The sequence below is a fragment of the Lutra lutra genome, chromosome 10, assembly GCF_902655055.1.
Source record: "Lutra lutra chromosome 10, mLutLut1.2, whole genome shotgun sequence".
Taxonomy (NCBI): Eukaryota; Metazoa; Chordata; class Mammalia; order Carnivora; family Mustelidae; genus Lutra; species Lutra lutra.
Genome location: NC_062287.1, coordinates 3569056 through 3589224, shown reverse-complemented (window position 1 = coordinate 3589224; position 20169 = coordinate 3569056). Strand labels below are relative to the sequence as shown.

The window sequence follows — 20169 nt, the reverse complement described above, 5'->3', positions numbered from 1 at the left end:
TCTGGCAATTTTCCAGTTACTGTTTAGCATGTTACTTAAAGGAATTGGAACCACTAAACAAAACTAACACAGCAGGGTGGAAAAAGTATTTTTACGGGTTGGTAATTAGGAAGATAATTTAATTACTCCTTTTCAAAGGAATAAAGTACCTTTAGGCCCCGGATACTTTTTAGAAGTCCATTTGTATAATACTAATGTGAAGGAAATTACTGTTGCATTTGTTTAAATATATTGAATTACATATACCAGAAATGCAAAAGAAGTTAAATTAATTCCTTTAAAGTTCAGAGGAAAGAGGAATCCACAGTGTAGTTGGGCCACACTTAGCAAAACATTATGTATAAAAGAAATTGTAAAGATACAGCACCCGGTGGAAAAAAGAGAAATAAAGCAACTCCTTCGGGGAAAAAAATCACACTGTCACTCTACGAATGTTTAGAAATTCTGATTCTGATTTCAAGGTGCATGGCAGAGATAAGGTCACATTCACTTGGGGAAGGGAGTACTGGGGGCATTCAAGTAGGGAAGAACTGGAAATAATATTCCCGTGCCTTATTTGTGACCACAAGAGGTGAGTGTTAAGGAGCGAGGGCAAGCAAAGCCTTGTAAATTTGATGAGACAGGCTAAAAGGGGAATTTCTGCAGTTCCAGCAAACTCCCAAATACAGTGATAATGGGATTCTAAGTCCCTAAAATCTTCAGCTGTAATTATCTTTTTAAAAATCAGGCTGGGGGAGTAAATACACTGAAAGTCATAAGCCAAGATAATACAAAAGTCATTATTTTTTTTATATTAGAAAAATAATCTCACAATTATTTCTTTCCTTGTTGTGAGGTTCAACATAGGAAACTTGCTGATTTAAAGCACTATTTTATTACTGAAAATAACTCTTGGGAGTTTTAAAAATGTGCTGTCCTTTAAACTGCTCAAAAATTAAGTATTCCCGCCTTTCCAGTTTTTAATAGAAAACAGGTACAAATGTCAGGCGTTCTAGTTAACATTAACATTGTTGCCAGGTCCCTGCTTCCAGCAGCTTAGGTGGCAAGGCCGCGGTTTGTAGTATTTGATAATCTTCTAAGCCCTGAGACAGTCATCCACCTCATTTACGCCCCGGCAGAGTGACGGATGACCACAGCAGCCGCGGTATGAAGGCGGAGCTGCAGGGCCCATCAGCGCGTGAGCCTCAGGGGCACAGTAGCGTCTGAACACCTCACCAGCAAGGCTGCTGTCAGGGACAGGTCCAGACAGCCCTTCAACGCCTCCACGTTCATGATTCACGAGGTGCACAGAACACAGAACACACTAAGTTTCATAACGGGGCCAAAACTAAGGCAACAGTCACATTCGGATTAATCTCCCCCCACGGCCTAGATCCTTCTCCAGCCGATTTGTGACTGCAACATTTTTGGGAAGCATGGGTTCGGGTCACTGCCTGAGGCAGTTTAATGGAGCTGATAGATGTACCATTACTGCGTTCCTACGAGAAAACAGTTCTGACAGGTACGAAAACACTCTTCACATTCCACTGCCTCCACCTGTCAGACAAAATGGTTTATTTAAACCAGGCCATCATCTGTGGGCCGGGAGGGAGGACAGGGCCTAGGGAATGAATGAGGTTTTTATCAGAGAACCCACGTTCACGCCTTCCTGAGAGAGTGCTGCCAGGGAAAATTATTTTCCTGTCCCATTAGGGTTCAGACCGTTCTGCAACAGTAAATACTTTATAAAAAAAATCTTCCCATTTTAAAGCTGCCATTTTGGGGGTGCGGGGGGTGGGCAGAGAGAACGGGCCATGGTGATGGGCGTGGCCCGCAGGAAAGGCTCTGTAAATCCAGCAAGCAGCTCCCCTTCGTCCTCTACTTCTTATCAATATGGTCTCTTATCTCCCTCACCAGATTTTAGAATTTGGAACACTTTTTAAAAACTCTATAAAGATTAGAAATAAACATTTTCTGTGTACTCGATGCCAAAGAGCTGTACAGTAAGTTATTTCTGATTTTTTTTTTCAGGGCATCAACATGACATTTCTTTCTCCCTTTATCACTCAAGGCAGAATGATGAACCTGCAAATATTTACCTTATTTACATGAAATTCGGTCACCATTGCTCGGTAAAATGCAAGTGTATTCCATTTTGATGCCTATGCATAATGGTTTCTAGGCAAAGTTACTGAATTTTACTTACTTAGTTTTGGGTGGAAGGAGTCAGAAATTTACAGATTTCTGGCAAGGTACTATAATTGTGCTAAAATGTGTTCAAGCAGTATACTTCTATCAGGAAGCTTTAGAGACTGGGATACACTCCGTAAGTTTTAAAAATTTGGTGAGTTAAGTTTATCCAGGGAATACTGTTAGTAAAATCTATTGTCACGAGCATTACTTACAGTTCTCGAAAAATCTGCAAATACTTTATAATTATTGTAAATGTTTCATTATATCTACTAGCAAGGCTCTATCTAAATTGTTGACAAGGACATTGTTCACTGCCTGGTTTCTTTTGTAAACAATGCCCAATGATGGGTTTGACAAAACTTTTGATTGGTTTGTTTTTAACTCAGTATTATGTAAACACATGTAGTTAGATCCTCTTAAAAAAGAGAAATCTCTTATGAACTTCAAGTACATGACAGTTAAAGGCTGGCTTAAAGAGTAGGGTGTTTTGTTTTTTTCCAAGCTAAGTGGCAAAATGATAAGCATATACATTTGAATGACAATGTGCTCTCCCAGTACTGTGTTTGTAAGCACACCCTTACTTCAAAGGGCTGTCATTAGTTTTACATGAAAGCTTAGAAAACAGGGAAATAAAATTCCTGTCTCCTAAATTAGTAAACATCTAACCTGTAAGCAATTGAAATTAAATGTAAAATATCCTCATTATTACTTGGGTAAATATTTGTGAAATTGTCACTCTGACTGTCCTTTAATGTTATGGTTCTGAAGTCACAAAATGAATCCTTATCTCTGACCAGACATTATCAAGTGCATATCTCTGGATTTAAGTACAAGCAGAGTAAAAGAGTTTCACCGATCAAAAATACATCCTCATAGTGGAACAAACAACTAAAAAACCAGAAACTTTTAAACCCCAGGTACCTGCATCCATATATGAAATTGTAACAGTTTGAACAACTCTATCTGTAAAAGCAGAGAAAATGGCACACATAATATCTTGCGAAGGTGTCCAGAATTTAACAGTTCTGTTACCATTATTCTGTGAGAAAGCAAATGTTGTGCTTTGAAATCCATTGTTATGGAACAGATTACAGGCTCTACCTCACAGAAGGAAGTATAAGCTGCGATTAAGATTTTGGGTTTCAAATGTGGCAAGTTAATGTGTTCTTGAGACAAAACAAAAAACCCTTGCTTTCATTGTTATGCCCTTAACGCCCAAACACATCTAAATTATAATCTTCCCAGATGCAGTATCATCACAGCATTATCAAAACTGGAACCTTCTGGATAAGTTACACTCTGAAGTTGTCTTAATTACCTTTTTGTTGTTACTTTTCCCCAGGTCTCTATTGCAATGTGAATAAATCAATTAGCTTTTACAAACTGAAGTGATTATAATTCCCAAGTAGAAGTATTAGCAGTAAACATAGCATTACTATTATATTTGCAAAACGTACGAACAGCTAGAGCCCATAATATAATGGTTGGCAGAAAACTGCCAGAGTTTCAATATTATGAACATTTCATGGTTAGTTTTTCCCTTAACTTACTCTGAAGAATTCTTTTGTTGACCCTGAGTCCAGGGTTCCATAGGCAATTTCCGTTTGTTTGGCCAGATCTTCCGCACTTTCTATAGGGGAGACCATTCGCTCCACCGTCAGGAAAGCAGCGAGGTTAGCGGTGTAGGATGAGATAATGATGAGCGTAAAGAACCACCAAACACCTCCAACAATTCGACCTGAGAGGGATCTAAACATGGATAAGATAAAGCACATTTTCCTTTCAGAGTGACCACCGCTGGAGATCGTTTTGTCTGTCTGATATTTCATTTCTGATCTGAGCTGAGGATGGGCTATCTGCAAACACATCTTTACTTTCTGCCCTAAACAGGTTCTCTCTGCCATTGCCAACATGAGAGCACAGTGTGTGACTTCTCAGTGCACTGGGGGATGCCATTAAAAAACAGACACTAAACCTCAAAAGAAAAAAGTTCTCTCCACATCCTTTCCCTGGTGTCAGGGATGTGTGGGTAAGGTGGGTGCAGAGGAACAGTGAGGATGGAATGAATAAAAAATCCAGGTAATTTTATCATTGAATTCACTCCCTGGAACCATCAGACTTCAAATCCCTGGGACAAATTGTTTTTAAACATTTTTTTTTTTTTAACTGTAAGAAAAAAATTTCCTATTTTCCATGACATTTTTAACTTTCAAATTCTCCCTTTTTAACCATTATTATTAAGTAGCACCTGTCAGTTTTAACTTAGCACCTGCTTCATCGTGGTTTTCAAAACCATCCCATGACTTGCTTTTGCTTTCTTTTCATTTGATTAATTCAGAGTTACTGACTCAGTTTTCTATGTTATTGCAATTTAAACACATCATTTAGAGTTTTCCGGGGTCTTTAGGAACACAGACTGCATTGTGCCTAAAATGTCTCTTTTTGAGAAAGCATACATTTCTTTAAAAAATCTGTGTATTTGCGATGCTAATCTAAGTCACATATTTAAGTTCAGTTCATAGCCTTCTCCTACTTGCAGTTATTTTTTCTGTGGGAGAAGGTTGGTATTTTTCTTGCAATAGGAGACTGGCTGCATTCCTGGCAAACATAACTGAAAAATGTCTTAGTGGCATCCAAAGGAAGTGAGTCATGACTCCACAGATACTGAAAAACAGGTCTATTAAACCAACACTGTATTGACACTGCTGAGTTTGCCCACTAACTAACTTACTTAGTTCACGTTTTGTTACACAGAACAATGGATATCTGGTACCTACTATACTGACTCAGGCATCAGGTAAAGTCTACAGCAGAAATCCCCCATAAGGTATGTGGGGTATAAACTGAGGTCAAAATTAATTTTTATAAAAAAGGAACAACAGCAACAGTAACAAAAAATTCTGATTTTGAAAAGGAGACAAAATGAAAATGAAATCTTAGTCTGACAATTTAGATTTTCGTTTCCACCTGTCAGACCACTGAAGGCAATACTAACACTACGTGATTTTGGAGACTGCGGAGTGGTTGCATATGTTACTTCTCCGCTGGGAAAGTTCATCTTTGTGATGTGTCCACCTCTGGTGCTAACTTGGAAAAACTGGCCATGGTGGTACTCAGATTAATTTGGGAATTGCACCTTTCTCCCCTCCCCCGGGAGAAGAAAGTGTGGAGCCAGCCTGCACAACACTGAGAATGACGGGGCAGTGAGGAAGCGAAGAGTTTTCAAACTAACCTGGGTGAAATGTCACATCCTTGCTGCATGAAGGCACCCAGGGAAAACCAGAGGCTGTTAAAGATGCCGAACTCATTGGGAGGCTGGTCGCTGGGTCCTTCCTTTCCATCCTCTGGCTCTTCTGTGTGCCATTCATACGGACTAAACCTGCTAACTAGGAATAAGACCACGCTGACACCAATGTAGGCAAACACTATGCACATCCAGATCTCATAGGCCAGAGGATCCAAGAAGGAAAACACTCCCGGTTTAGATTTCTGAGGCTTTTTGATCATGATAGATATGCCCAAACTCATGAAGGGCTTAGAGAAGTCAATGACCTCCTCTCGGACCAAAGTGATTGTCAGAGGGGCGATAGCAATCTCTGCTTTCTAGAAGAGAAGAGACACATGAAAACACACAGGTTAGCGCACTTCATGAAGCGGCTGGCGCGGGGTCGATCCACTCAAAACTAGCGAGTTATGCATTCACTCTACATCTTGAAGGGGAAGCCCGACAGCTAGCTGAGTGTGAACGGTGATAAACAGAAGGTGAACAGTAGATTGTTTTCCCAAGAGAATATACCCCGTGCAAGTGCATGAAATATTTTTATTGGTGCTGGCGGTTAGATGAGAGGAAGAGACACAGGGAAAGAGTGGATAGAAGCAAAAATGTACTTGAACTCAGATAACAGTCTTCGTCTTTAAGGACATGGGCCGAGCCGGAGGATGAGCCTGAACGGACTTCCCATATGGCTGGATTTCTGAATTTCTTGGCCGGAATTGCCATTATGGTTGCAGCATTTTCTGTTTCATTTGGAACGGTGCCACTGACTCATTACTTGGCCGTCCTTAATATTATGAATGCAAATTTCTAACAGTCCTTTTTTATAACTTTCCAGTTATAGGAAAACCTACCCTATAGTCTGTGTTCATAGGATGGAAGATACCCGCTGTTTGAGGACATTTTCCAATCCAGCGCACACACAAAAATCTGAAAATTGGCATTTATTTCTCCCTAGCCACATACTTTGATTTTATACTCTGAATTTCTAACACAGCGTTCGGAAAACAGTGGATTCAATTCTCAGCTCTTATGATCTATAAGACACCAGTTTCTGTTTTTGTTCTGTGACTCAGCCATTTTTCCAAGCCCATTTTCCATGTCTCCCCAGTGAAGACACTTTCCTGTTTGCCTCATTGTATCACTGTGATTCTCTCTCTTGGAAAATTAAATAAAATCCTAGTGAGCATTTACTGAGGGACTATATATCTGGCTCTGAACTAAGTATTTTAAACGGCCTCTCACTTAACACTACACTAATCCCGTTTATCATTGTTCTCTAGATGATGGAGCTGAGTGAGACTCAGGTGTACACATCACGGCCCATCTTGATCGGGGCTCGCGTGTCTTCCATCAATCATGCCATCTCAAAAAGTGAATGGAATAAAGGGTCGTGAAAACACTGTAAACTGTTAAGTGATCTGCAGGTACAAAAAGGTTATTTGATTGTTCATTTTGAAAAGAACATGTCTGGCATTAAAGTGGAATCTGAAACACGGCCAGGCATGCTCCTGGAGGGGCTGACATCTCCCAGGGATTCCTATAGACCCTCAGGCTCACAGGCCAGCTGGCAGTTCCATCCCAGGGCGCTGCGGTGGGCTGGTGCGGGGAGGGTACAATAGCCACGAGGCTGCCCACTGTGGGGCTGAGCGCTAACTCTAAGAGCCCTCTGAGGGAATGAACTTAGCTTACCTCATAAACGCCCACATTTATGAAAGTCAGATTCACTGCTGGGAGGTTATCATTTTTGCCATTTTATTATTTGTATAATTTTCATTACACAAGTGATCTATGAACTAGCTATAGAAAAATGAGATGTAAAAACAGAATTACCTCCATTCCCTTCACCTGCTCTTGCTCGTTCTTCAGATAGGCCCTGCTAGACGTGGTTTGAGCAATCATATTTCTCTATTCTGAAGTGGGGTAATATGAAACACTACTGTTTGTAATTTCTCTACTCAGAAGGTTATGATGAACTCCTTTTCATCTTATCATACATATTAAGAATCAAAGATTGCAAGTATTTTATCATGGGAAAATATCACAATTTGCTCAACCTACTTATTATTTTAGGAGAAACTTATGCTGTTTCCAGGTTTACACAATTTCCAACTTCGATGATGTGAACATCTCTGAAGACAAGCCCTGGTATATTCCGTAACCATTTAAGATGAATTTCTAGAAATGGGTTCGCTGGTCTAAATGGGAACAATCCTTGCAATGGCCACGATACGTTTTGTGCAACTTTTTTCCGGGAAGATCATGCGAATTTCTACCATCATCACACTGTATGGAAAGCACTTGCCACTAGGAATGCTGGCCAGCCATGTGTATCTTTATTCTCATCTATCTTTGCCAATTGCTCCACGGCAAGCTAGATCTCTTTGCAGTAATCTGAATTTATTTTTATAAAACATTTTATAAAACAAATAGCCATTTTCTCTGGCTTGTCATACTCTGCCCCTATTTTCCATATGGTGTATTCACTTTTTACTTACTAATTTGTAAGTGCTTTAAAATTTATTCCAGAAATTAATTTTTATTTTCCGTACACGTTGCAAATATTATCCCTATTCAGTAATGGTTTTGTTTACATAACTCAGTTCACGGTACTCCACTGCAATATAGGAGTATTTAATTTTGTTGTAGCTATATGGGACTATCTTTTTTTCTGTTTTCAGCCTTTGGTTTCATGCTCAGAAAAATTCTTCTCATATCATATGATGAGTCTCAATCAAACAAATTTTATTCTTGTACTTAGAACTCCTTTCAGCTTTAGTTGGTATCGTACATGATGTTGGTCCACTGTCACAGCACAAATGAGTAACACAAACTGTCACTGATGGGAAATGCCACCTTTTGTGAACTAAGCTGTTTGGTGTTGTGTTCTTAGGCAAAGTTGTATTGACACGAGTTACCACTGATAAACGAAAGCAACATGGAAAGAAACCGAGGTGCCTCCCGCCTGGGGAACAAGGGGCGAATGCTGGATCAGGGTGGTGACGCGAAGGTTGATGGGGACACTTTTGAAGTCTGAAAGTCGTGTTTTGAAAGAGGCCAGTGAAACAGAGAAGATACACCTGGGCTTTCTCTGCTCAGAGTGGAGATGTTACATCATGGGTCTGGTTTCACGACCTCTCAGTGAGTCCTGGGGGTCGAGTATCTCCCGCAAGAGCTGGCTAACATTTGGGTTCTCGAGAGCCAGAGTGAGGCTCATGAGCCTGCGCTGTGACCCAGACCACAGGGAACGCTGGTGCTGGCAGGACCCGGAAGGTGCTTGGGGAAATACTTCCCTGGATTAAAATCCATGCACACGAGTATGGTAGGGCCCAGCAGAATGCGCACAGAACGCGGTGGACAGGACTTGGACTTGGCGCATGGGGGCCACAGGTGGGAAGGACCTGAGCAGCTGGGGAGTGGGGAGGAGTGTGGTCCTGTGCTCTGGGGCCTCCACCAGCTGGTGTGCTGAGGTCATGCGTGTGTCCCAGAACACTTCCTCGTAACAACGCCAGTAACAAAGTGTGTGAAGAATAAAGAAGCAGTAATAATAACAGGTTCAAAGTGAATAATTTTACGGTCTAATGGGCTTTGTTGGAAAGGAGAGAATGGATGGAGCTTCCCCTTGGGCCCTGGACACTGGGCATTTGTTCTACGGATTAGCAGTAAGAAAGTACAAACATTAAGAAGTGCAGACTTGGCAGACACCAGGATGAAAAGCACCAAATCTGCAGAAAGTGTTAAGAGACATGAAAGGTTCCTTTTGGGAAAACGTCAAGTGACAGAGATGAGAGAATCTGACCCCTCTCAAATGAACTGAGGACTGAATACACTGCGTATTAATAAGCACTCTGCTATCTTCTCTGAGAACTGCTTGACCTTGGGACTATGTGTTTCTGTGACATGTGCTATGGCTGTAACTCTTTGTTGATGATGCCAATCTCCGAATATCACTTGTTTCTGTTACTTGAACAATGTGGTCAGAGCCCTTGCAAAGGGGTGAGGCTGGGCTGCCCAATGGGCATGGACTCCGGAGGAGAGATATATAATAACCACTGTAGGAAGTTACTCACTGTAGGAAGTTACAGTGTAGGAAGTTACTCAGGTTAGTTACACCATCCATGACTAATTGGTAATTCAAGTAGGATTTTTGGAGATGAAATACCCAATAGTGTTTTCTGAAGGAAATAAATTACTGTAGTTCTAACAAGTTGAATAATGTTTACATTTATAATCTATATATAGTCGGGGCGCCTCGGTGGCTCAGTCAGTTAAGTGGCTGCCTTCAGCTCAGGCCATGATCCCAGGGTCCTGGGATCGAGTTCCGCATTAAGCTCCCTGCTCAGCGGGGACCTTGCTTCAACCTGTCTGCCTGCCACTCCCCCGCCCTCCCTTGTGCTCATTCTCTGTGTCAAATAAATAAATAAAATCTAAAAAAAAAAAAAAATCTACTTACTGTCTCAAAAACTAAAAGTATTATCAAAAGTTTAAAATATTACCAAGGGACCCATGGTTTAGGAATCCTTTTTCTTTGGAACATAAGTCTCACTATCAAACCGTTCATGAGCACTGTGATAAAACACTTCTTGATTTTTTTAAAACTGCAAAACTTTTCTTCACTTAGGACAACGAACTAGTCAGTTCTTTTCAAATGGCTATAAAACCAAATGATTGGTCTTTAATGCCAAACAACTTCCTCTTCTGCTGAGGTTATAGCTACTGTATCAGACTGGCTGGAGAAAGTATGTGGCTTTGGGGTCTGAAATGCAGGATACAGAATCAAGAAACTATCCACTTGTAGTTCAGGCTTGGAAAGGGAGCCTCTCTCCAGACTTCAGTTATGCTCTCCATCATTCCATCCTTATTCTCTTCTAGGGAAGGAGGACTCTCATGTAATGATTTCAAAGGGGTCTTGTGAGGAGGATGACTCAGAGAGTGTGCTTTGAAGGTGGAATCTGTGAACTATGGATTGGCTTACAGGACACCTCTATATACATTTCAGGTGTGTGTGACTTATCGATTATTTGATGACTATAGCTTATGTAAGCTCTAGGTTTGGTGTCTGGATTCTGGAACTACCATGCATTACCAGCATTTGGTAACTGCTGGTTTCAGTTTGATACTTCGCAGGGATTGCTGATGAAAATGATCTTGCTCTCATTCAGGCAGGAATGTCTACATTGAATTTGCTCTTGGCTATAAATGTGTATACTCAGCATCCAGTAAAGGGAAGGGCTTGACGTGTATGCATGTGAGGCCTGCTACGAAATACGTTCTGGTTTTTGCGTTTGGCTACGTCTCAGAAAATGATGGCATTGCATAAAGTTTAAACTTACTGTGTTCAGCAGAACTCTAAGAATCTCCTATTATTGCTGAATATTTTATAGATGCTAAAGTAGCTTAATGATTGCTTTATCAATTATGTAAATGGTATCTACCAGTAACCACAAGCAACAGGGACATAAGTAACTAGTTACAATAAGGTCCACCTTTATGCTGTTGGGGAAAATATGCTCCTTCCATTATCAAGTAACATTCATAAAAGATTTGTTTTGCAGTTCTTAAAAACAACATGGCTATGGTATAGCAGCATTAGGCTTTCGAGAATCATCATCACAGACACTGAAGTCAATTTTTCTAAAAAATAGAACATCATATCCCAAATTTTTCTCTTTCCTGATTTTGAAATTATGAGGTATTAGCTTCTCTCATTATTTGGGAATTGCACCATAATGAATTCTAATTCATTTCTCTAGAAACATCTGAACATCATATATGCCTCTTTGAATGTAACTGCAAATTTGTTAAAAAAAAAAAAAAGTAACAGGTCTTAAGAAATGGATATATGCCCAGGTGATAAAAACTTTCAGGTTTATGTAAGTAAATCCTTCAATAAATTGATTTGCTTACCCCGTAAACAAGTTCGCCTACCATCCCATTCCAGATTTTTGTGTCTGCATCCCTTGCTCCGTACTTTCCATCAGGGACAATGGCAATTTTATACTTGATACCAATATGCTTTGCAATTTCAGATGCCAAATCTACACAGTATCCTTCATACTTGTCATTTCCTTCAAACATTTCGTGATTTTTCTTGTACATAACATATGGGGATTCCTATAATGAGAGAAGTAGAACTGTAAAGGAGAAATTACAAAACATTCGAAAGTCTTTATGTAACTTTTCAGCTGCAGAATTTGACAAGATTATATTTAATATACACACTGATTTTGTGTGGCTAGAAATCAATAATAAAACAGACGAATTTATAAATACACTAAGGAGTATATTCAGTTGCTTTATATTGGGTACTAAAAGGGAAACCTTTAAAACAGTTTTCTACCCAGTGACTGTTACATACGGAGCACCGTGACCGCGACATGAAAAGTAGGTATTAGTAACTGTCAAGGGAAGGATAAGTCTATCATCTTTGGCAATGAAATTAGTTATTTCTAAAATAGCTCATGAAATTAGAGACCATCTAGTAGTTATTCAAGGTCACGGGTCTCCATATTTTGCATCTTTTAAAGCCATGTTGAACTACAATCTTCTTTAGCAAAGGAGCTCAATGATTTTGCTCTGCTCTCTAGCATTTCGCTGGATGCCCTTCTCAGAGCAGGCACTAGCAAGGTTCAATGAAGAAATGAACTCATAATTTAAAACATTTTACATACTTATTTGCCTTAAAGTGGCTTTCCTAAAACTGTCCAGTATTTTTGGCTTTAATGAGGGTTGTGGTCCATGAAGTTTTATTCTATTATAAAATATGTCTTCAAAGCAAGCTAATAATCCCCCCAATTGTGACAGTCACACACTTCAAGTGATATTCCTGTTTAGTTTTTGAAGTAAGATAGAAAATAGGATGAAGAATTACTGTGAAAATCCTTATAAAATTTAAAGACTTACTTGTGGCTAACAATAACTAGACAGTTTTTAGTTAAAGCACACACGTACACACACACATGCACACACGCACCCCTAAACCCAACCATTTAAAGGCCATGAACTAAGAGACACATTAGCAAGCAAGCACCTGATTTTATAAATGGAACCTAAAGCCACCAAAAGATAGGCCCGGTGAACATGCAAGGTAGACCGGCTGGTCACACCTCAGATTCGCAGACAAGGAGTGGCCACCTTTAGCCACAATGTCACTGAGATCATGGATTTATATTTTATAACATTGTAACATAACATCCACTGAGCAATTTTCACACAAAATTCTTCTCTCCCAGCACATGTGGATTTGGGGAAGTTGAACTTGCTCCTAAAACTCTAGATTAGACAGTATTTTACTTTGCATAACATAGCAGTATATACAAGTTCTGATTTTAAGTACTTTGTAAATATAGAAACTACTTTAAGAAACTTAAAAAAATGTAAATTGCATGATCCATAACTTTCTCATCGAGATGCCCTAAATAACTCTACCATGCGCCATTGTCTAGGGTTGGTCCTCGAGTAATTCTGCCTTAGGCTAACATAGTTAAAGGACCCGGAACTCTCTCCTTTCTTTGAAATTGATGCATGTAATAACACCGGACTTGGGTAAAGAAAGTTTCTCCACCTATAAAGTTAAGATAACTAATTGCCTCTTCTTCAGATAGATGACAATTATTTAGTAGCTTACGGAAAACATCCTCCAAATATAAAGGGTTTTGAAAATTATAAATGTGGTGAGTTGTTGCAAAGCAGTGTTAATGCCTAAGATATAAAATATTAGTAGTTAAAATGAGCTAATCCTTTCGTTCTCTTTTTCTTATGACAGCTAATTAAAATGTGGAAGTATATGTAGAGAAAAGCAAGATCCACACATTTGTAAAATGCTTAAAACTGTAACTGAAATGGCTGTATAGTTATCACTTATAACTTTCGCTGTAAGAAACTTTAGAGTTTTGTAAAGTTGTACAACTATGGCTCACATGCAGTACTAAGATTGAAGGTCACTTCTAAAGTGTCTGGAATACTTGAACACTTCAGAATTTCAGCCCTCAAATATATGTAGGACAGTATTACCTTGTGTGCATGTTTCTTTAGCTAGAAATCCCACCTCATTTGCTAAATTCCCTCTACATTATACAGTGAACAATTTGCTTTATTAAAAGCTGCACTTATATTATGTACTCAAACATTTACTAAGCACCCACTGTGTGCCAGGCAGTTGGCTGGAAACTAGGAGGTACAAAAATAAGTAAAATGTGCCTCTTGTCCTCTTGTGATTAAGATTGTAATTCTTTGTAATAAGGACAAAGGAGTAAGAGTGAGGGGGACAATCATGAAATACAGGAGTGAAAAACAAGAACAGCTCTACTTACTTAGGGCACGCTCTGGATCGGAAATCATGCTAAGTTCTTTAATTGTGCCCTTCACTTCCTTTTCACACTGATATTTTGAGGTAGGCACTTCCCTTTTGCAGGGGGAACATTCAAATCTCAGAGAGGGCAAGTAAATTGTTCAAGTTCACAGAAGTAGCCAATGTGGGAACTAAATCTGTAGTTTGAAGTATCTGGAAACTGTTGAAGCTACCAACGCATTTGTCAAAATGCGTGTAACTCTTCGAGATTTCATATGATTTAACCAGGGAGGGGACAAGTTTAAGGACATGAATGTCTGTATTATGTGTAAATGATATATGTTCTATGAAACTGTGGGTACACAGTGTAGATAAAACCTTTCCCTATCTCCTCATATCGTCTGGTACCTATAAGGCACTCCATGAATAAAAAGATTTCCTGGCACATCACTGCTCCCTAAATGGGAATACCATGGTGAAGTAATTATGTTAGAACTTCTGATTCAGGTCTTCAAAAGGGAAGTAATTATTAAATGCGAGGCCATCTCTTCTGAAATAGACATCTGTAAATCTGAATAAAAAAATGTATCTGGTGTTTTCTTTTCTTCTTTTTTTTTTTCAATTCCCTTTTTGGGCAGCATGGGCCCATCAGGGTCTTTGTTTTCCTGCCAAAGAGACCAACAAAGTATCTGGAAGTATTAGAAAACCTTCAGCTTACTGAAGACGTTGACTAGAAACTGAGCCAGACCGTTTGCATAACCAGGGCCATGTGCAATTACCGAGACTCAGATGAGCGAGGCATGCAGCGTGAGAGAAATAAGACGGTCATGCTTGGGGACGTGGGAGAACAGGCAGAGAGAAAGACCAGGCTTTTCTTGAACAAAAGCTCTCCTGATTGCTCGGCTCTCCTCACTTTCTTCAAGTGTGTCTCATTTTGCTTTTCTTTCATATTTTAATACAAGTGGCAGATCCTAAATGTTCTCCCTACCTCCTCCTTTGCACCAACCCAGCCCGATAATTTTGCCCACAAGTAGCCCTTCTGACCTGCATATTTGGAAAGGATTTAATACAAATGTTTGGGGCTACTACAGGTGAAGAAAATGCCAAATCTTTTCAATATGATAGAAAAGAGTCCTAGCCAATTGCTAAGGAGGATTTGTGGGGCATCTTCGGTAAGGAGCCCTTATGGAGTTCAGGTAAATAACTGTGAATAAAAATGGAATGATCAGAGATGTGGAAAATAACCTCTTACTTCTGCCCTAAAAGTCTAACCTACCATCCTTAATATCAACTCTGTGCTCTGCGGAATGGTAATTCCTCAGAAGTTATTTTAAATGCATTACTTCTTAGTGATTATGAGTTTATTACTAACATTTCCATAATGGGTAGTGTTCCACATCTGCTCTGCTATTTCAGGAAAGAAATCAATCTCTGTCTAAACCTGCTACATTAGGGCTTGCTTAAGGAAATGTTTGTGTAAATGAATTAAGATGATTTTCAATCAATAAAGTATTTTCCTACTGAGGATTTTTTCAGATTATTTGTATTTAGCAAAACTTGTTGAAATAGACACTTATTAGGAAGGCTTTAAGATTTTCTAAACAAAAAATATAATGATTTCAAATACTATCGAAAACAGTTAAAGTAATAAAATCAGTAATACTAACCAAAGTTATTTGCTGTGTGTATATTTGCCTTTCTCCAAAGAATCTTACTGGATTTAGATAATTTATCCCATGGATAAAAATTCGTAAAAGGAGAATTAACAGGTTATTATTCAATTCAGAGAAAAAAAGGAAATTGGATGGCTATACAGCTTTACATTTATTCAAAAGAAGGTAATTCAAAACAAGTTGAGTACTTAGCCCTTTGGAGGCAGGTGTATGCATGGGGAAAATTAATATTTAGTGCAAGGAGGAAAACAAGTATATCTATTTTTGTATACATATGTACATATGATATAAAAAGTATGTGTGTATTGTATATGCACATGTATACACGTGGAGGGCAGCTATAAAATTCTACTTAGAGAAGATACAATATCAAACATCTAATGAAAAGGTATAAGAAAGTAACCTCTGGAAAGATCGACTGTGATAAGTAAAACTGCTTTCAGGTTTTTAACATAATTCTAATACTGCAGGGAATACAGTGGATTTATGGAAAATCTTCCTAAAGGATTGTTAACATTCATAAGATGGTAAGAAATAGCGTCTTAGCTGAGTAATGCATCATAAGCATCGTTTAGCTTCAGTCATGAACATCTGGGGGGAAATGGGCTCAGCTGAAATACTGCTTTATCTCTCCTTTTCCGAGAGTTCAGCAGCCAGAGGACTGAGATTACACATCTCCCTCCTGCACGCTGCCTTCCCCTCGATCGCTGAGCCAATGCACACTGCACGACTCAGATCTGGCTTCCTTCAGCGGCTGACAGAAACTATTACTGAGGACGGAGAAAGTTAGTAGGACTCACAGTCTCATATACAATTATAGCTTTATCAAATTTTTAGTCACTACGTCTTAAAGACAGAAAACAACATCTGAACTCAAAACTTTAGACCTTTCACTCTTGTAGTCACGATCTCATGGGAGGCGGCTGCCAGTGGTACTTTCATTTGGATTTAGCCAAGTTAACAGTCAGCATGACCGTATTCAGGTAGAATAAATGAGACATTAAAATGAAGACCATGTTATTGATAGACAATATTGTCAGAAGAAAAAAATAAATTTCAAAAGTACAGGAAGCTGGAGCCCCATTTTATTTCAGAATGATATCTAGTCTACATATCTATTGTTTGTTTTCTGCTTTCTTTCACTGGAATAGAAACTCATTTGAGTGCAGGACTGTTGTTGGTCTCGTTCTCTAGCATGTCCCTGGGCTTACAGTGGTGCCCAGCACACAGCAGACGCTTAATAAATATTTATGGATGAATAAATGAATTTCTCAATCAATTTTATTTAACAACAGCATATATCGTTACAATGTATCAACATATAAATAACAATATACACCAAGGAAAGACAAATGGGAAGAACAGCAATACCATATCAATTTTGATCAAAGTGCGTGATTTCCAGGGTGGCAACTCTCTCAACCTTGTGTGTCTAGAGAGCTGTCTTGCACATACGAATGATGTCTACCCAGCTGAATTTGGGAGATTATTACATGCAGGTGCCAATACCTCATTTGTCTACAAGGTAACATTATTTCTTTCAACATGAATGAGATGTGGAGCTTCATAGGTCCCGGACAACCATTTTCAACACAGCAAATACAAGGAACACGTTTAGGGAAAGGATTCTGGTATTCTTTTTTTAATTACTGAATGATTATGCAATTGCAAAGCCCAAAGAGGTATTATTATATGAAGATTACATTTTTATACAAAAGACAAATACTAGTACTGCGCTATTTTGATAGCAAAAATATTGATGATATCATTGTCAAACAACAGCTTTACAGAATATTCTTCATATATAAAGGAAACAACTAATTTCTCAATCATTTTAACTGTTTTGGTAGCATGCTTTCTGAAAACCAGCCATGCTGCAAACTGATTCAATATTTTGGTTTTAAGAATTCTATCTCCAGCCCCCTTAATAACAGGGATGGAAAGAAGATTCTCTACATTATACCTATAATGCACATTCAGACACTTTATTTCACACAGAACAGGCAAAATTGCAAAAAACCTTTAAAGAAAACAAACTGGGCATATTCAGAAAACAAGCACACAAATTCATAGATATTTACTTTTAGAAAACCTTCACTTGGAATTAGGAGTGATGTAATTCCAGCTTTATGTACAATGACCTTATTTCAGGATAGGGGAATCGATTTGTCAGAATTGCTAAGTGATTCTCTTTCAACATCTATGTATTTTCTTGAGAAACATGAGGATTAATTCTTCTTTTGTTCTAGTATCTCAGAAAAGTCACAGAACTTAAAAAAAAAAATTTTTTTTCTGGTAGTCCAGAGTTGGTCATCCAAGAAGAATCCCACATGAAAAATTAGCTTAAATTTACTACAGGAGAACAAGACTTGAGCCTTAGTTAGGAATGGTCGAACAGCGTGGAACTCATTTCTTTCTTGATCAATCTCTTAAAATAGGATTCTTCATCAGAGGCTGAAAAGAGGAGGACTGTACTGAAGTATGACTTTCCATTACTGTGTCTTTTTAGGAAAAGAAATATATATGTATATATATACTGCTTTTCAAGTCCCATGCAACCATTACACAATTAAGCTAGAAGGAGTGTATTTTGCATTCTTACACAAAAACTGCTGTCGGTCGGCTTGAATTCTAAAATCAAGTTCCCAGCAAGTCTCAGAGGAGTAACATGGCACAGAGGCTGCTCACTGCAACATATGAATGCTTCTCTCTGGCATTTTCATGCTTTGACCTCGGTGCCCAAAGTTTTGGAAATAACTTGACGTTACTAAAAACCGAAATTACATAAGCTAAAAGCTAAATAACATAAAGTATTTCCACTTTATTTAGAGTAAGGCCTTTGTAAATAATTAAAAACGTGTTCTGCCAAACGAGACGGAGCTGAGGCTATAGGTCACCGATTGTTGATCTCCTTCGACCAGCGTGCCCTCAAAAGGGCGTGCTTGACTTCAGCAGTTTTCTATGACTGGGAAGGTAATGTCTTTACGATCTCTTTGAAAACACTTCCTTAAAATTTAGAGTCGTTTTCACTTTATGACGTGACAGAATGGAGCAATCATACTTTCCTTAAGTCTTAGAAGTCCGATAAGTTTATTGTGTATTTGTCATTGGTCAATGAGAAAAATAATCGGTGCAGAACACCATTTTCACATTAAAAATAGAGAACAAAATTTATTTCTAAAGCATTTAGCTGTATAAAACATGCTCATTTAAATCTTTACATTCATAGCCCCACTATTATAAAGACAATGCATATCATTATTCAATGATTAAACTCCTTGAAAGTGATCAGTTTTAACACTATCAACTATTATTACACTGATGTCATAAAAAACAGCATAACAACAATAATGTGGTGTTTATTACCACATGTTTTTATGTGACTGGTTGCTGAGTCTTCATGTTCATTCTTTTGTCCTTTGGAATGTTAGCATTTCATCCATTTCTAACTAGGGTGTGACAGTTTCCATCTTTAACATCTGAGCGTCTTTCCAAGAACAACATTGCAACAAAAGATAATACAAATGAAGGTACTGAATGTATTCAAAGGTAAGGGCAAACCTATTCAAAACCTCAACAGACTTTTGTGGATCAGAACACCCATGTCGTCCCAGCTATGATGCAGCTCTCACGCCATTCACCAAAGCTGGGGACTTAAAACTGCCTGTGGACAAGACGGAACAGCATAAAGCATAGACCAAAACTTACCATAATTGTGGTTACAACCACCGTTCTGTTCTCAATAGCTGCTGTGTCATTGCCAAGAGTGGGCACATCTTGAATCAAGACCAATTTATCCATGTCATTCCAGTAACCGACCTGCCAAACAGAGAAAATTCTTGAAAACACATTTTAGAACAGTTTTCTCTAGTTCTTTCCGGAACCATGAGGAGTATTAATAAGTAAGCAAACAAACTTTAAAAAGAGACAAAAAGGGACGCCTGGGTGGCTCAGTTGGTTAAGCAGCTGCCTTCAGCTCGGGTCATGATCCCGGTATCCTGGGATCGAGTCCCGCATCGGGCTCCTTGCTTGGCAGGGAGCCTGCTTCTCCCTCTGCCTCTGCCTGCCACTCTGTCTGCCTGTGCTCACTCTCGCTCCTCTCTCTCTGACAAATAAATAAATAAAATTAAAAAAAAAAAAAAAAGAGACAAAAAGGAGGCTTTGGAAGCCTTCTTAATTGATGATGAGCCAGATACTGCCTGGTTGTACATTTGGCAACTTTACAATTTACAGTCTTGGAGCAGCCAAAACATTGGGGAAGGAGACGTTCCGGAAAGAATATGGATACAGACAGAATCCCATTTTATGTCGATCCTCTCTTCTAGTGGGATTGACTGGCACCCTCTAAAATTAAGTTACATGATTTTATCAATGATGTTACAGGTTTCACCATAAAGGGAATATGTACAGAATATATATATATTTTTTAAAGATTTTATTTATTTATTTGACAGAGAGAGATCACAAGTAGACGGAGAGGCAGGCAGAGAGAGAGAGAGAGAGAGAGGGGGAAGCAGGCTCCCTGCTGAGCAGAGAGCCCGATGCGGGACTCGATCCTAGGACCCTGAGATCATGACCTGAGCCGAAGGCAGCGGCTTAACCCACTGAGCCACCAGGCGCCCTGTACAGAATATTTTTAAGCAAAAAAGACTTGCATTTATAAGGCAATATAGAAAGAATTTGGGGTTTTACAAAACCTAGCCACTGGGTAAAAATCTAACCATTTCTAAAATGCTAAATACATCAGAGGTTAATATTAA

At 38.9% G+C, this 20169-nt stretch overlaps 1 protein-coding gene across 11 annotated transcripts in view; it reads right to left on the bottom strand.

Annotated features, from left to right (window-relative positions):
* The window catches only part of GRIA4 (glutamate ionotropic receptor AMPA type subunit 4), a 398776-nt gene that overhangs the window by 42861 nt on the left and 335746 nt on the right, over positions 1–20169 (bottom strand). For 10 of the 11 annotated variants that reach the window (XM_047690816.1, XM_047690815.1, XM_047690814.1 and 7 more), the window contains 4 exons: positions 19118–19228; positions 11354–11560; positions 5405–5775; positions 3723–3921 (listed from right to left, as the gene is read on the bottom strand). In XM_047690816.1, the coding sequence (XP_047546772.1) occupies positions 3723–3921; positions 5405–5775; positions 11354–11560; positions 19118–19228 (888 nt within the window). Of the gene's footprint in view, positions 1–3722; positions 3922–5404; positions 5776–11353; positions 11561–16684; positions 17864–19117; positions 19229–20169 lie in introns of those variants that run through there. The other variant, XM_047690825.1, reaches the window with a different exon arrangement.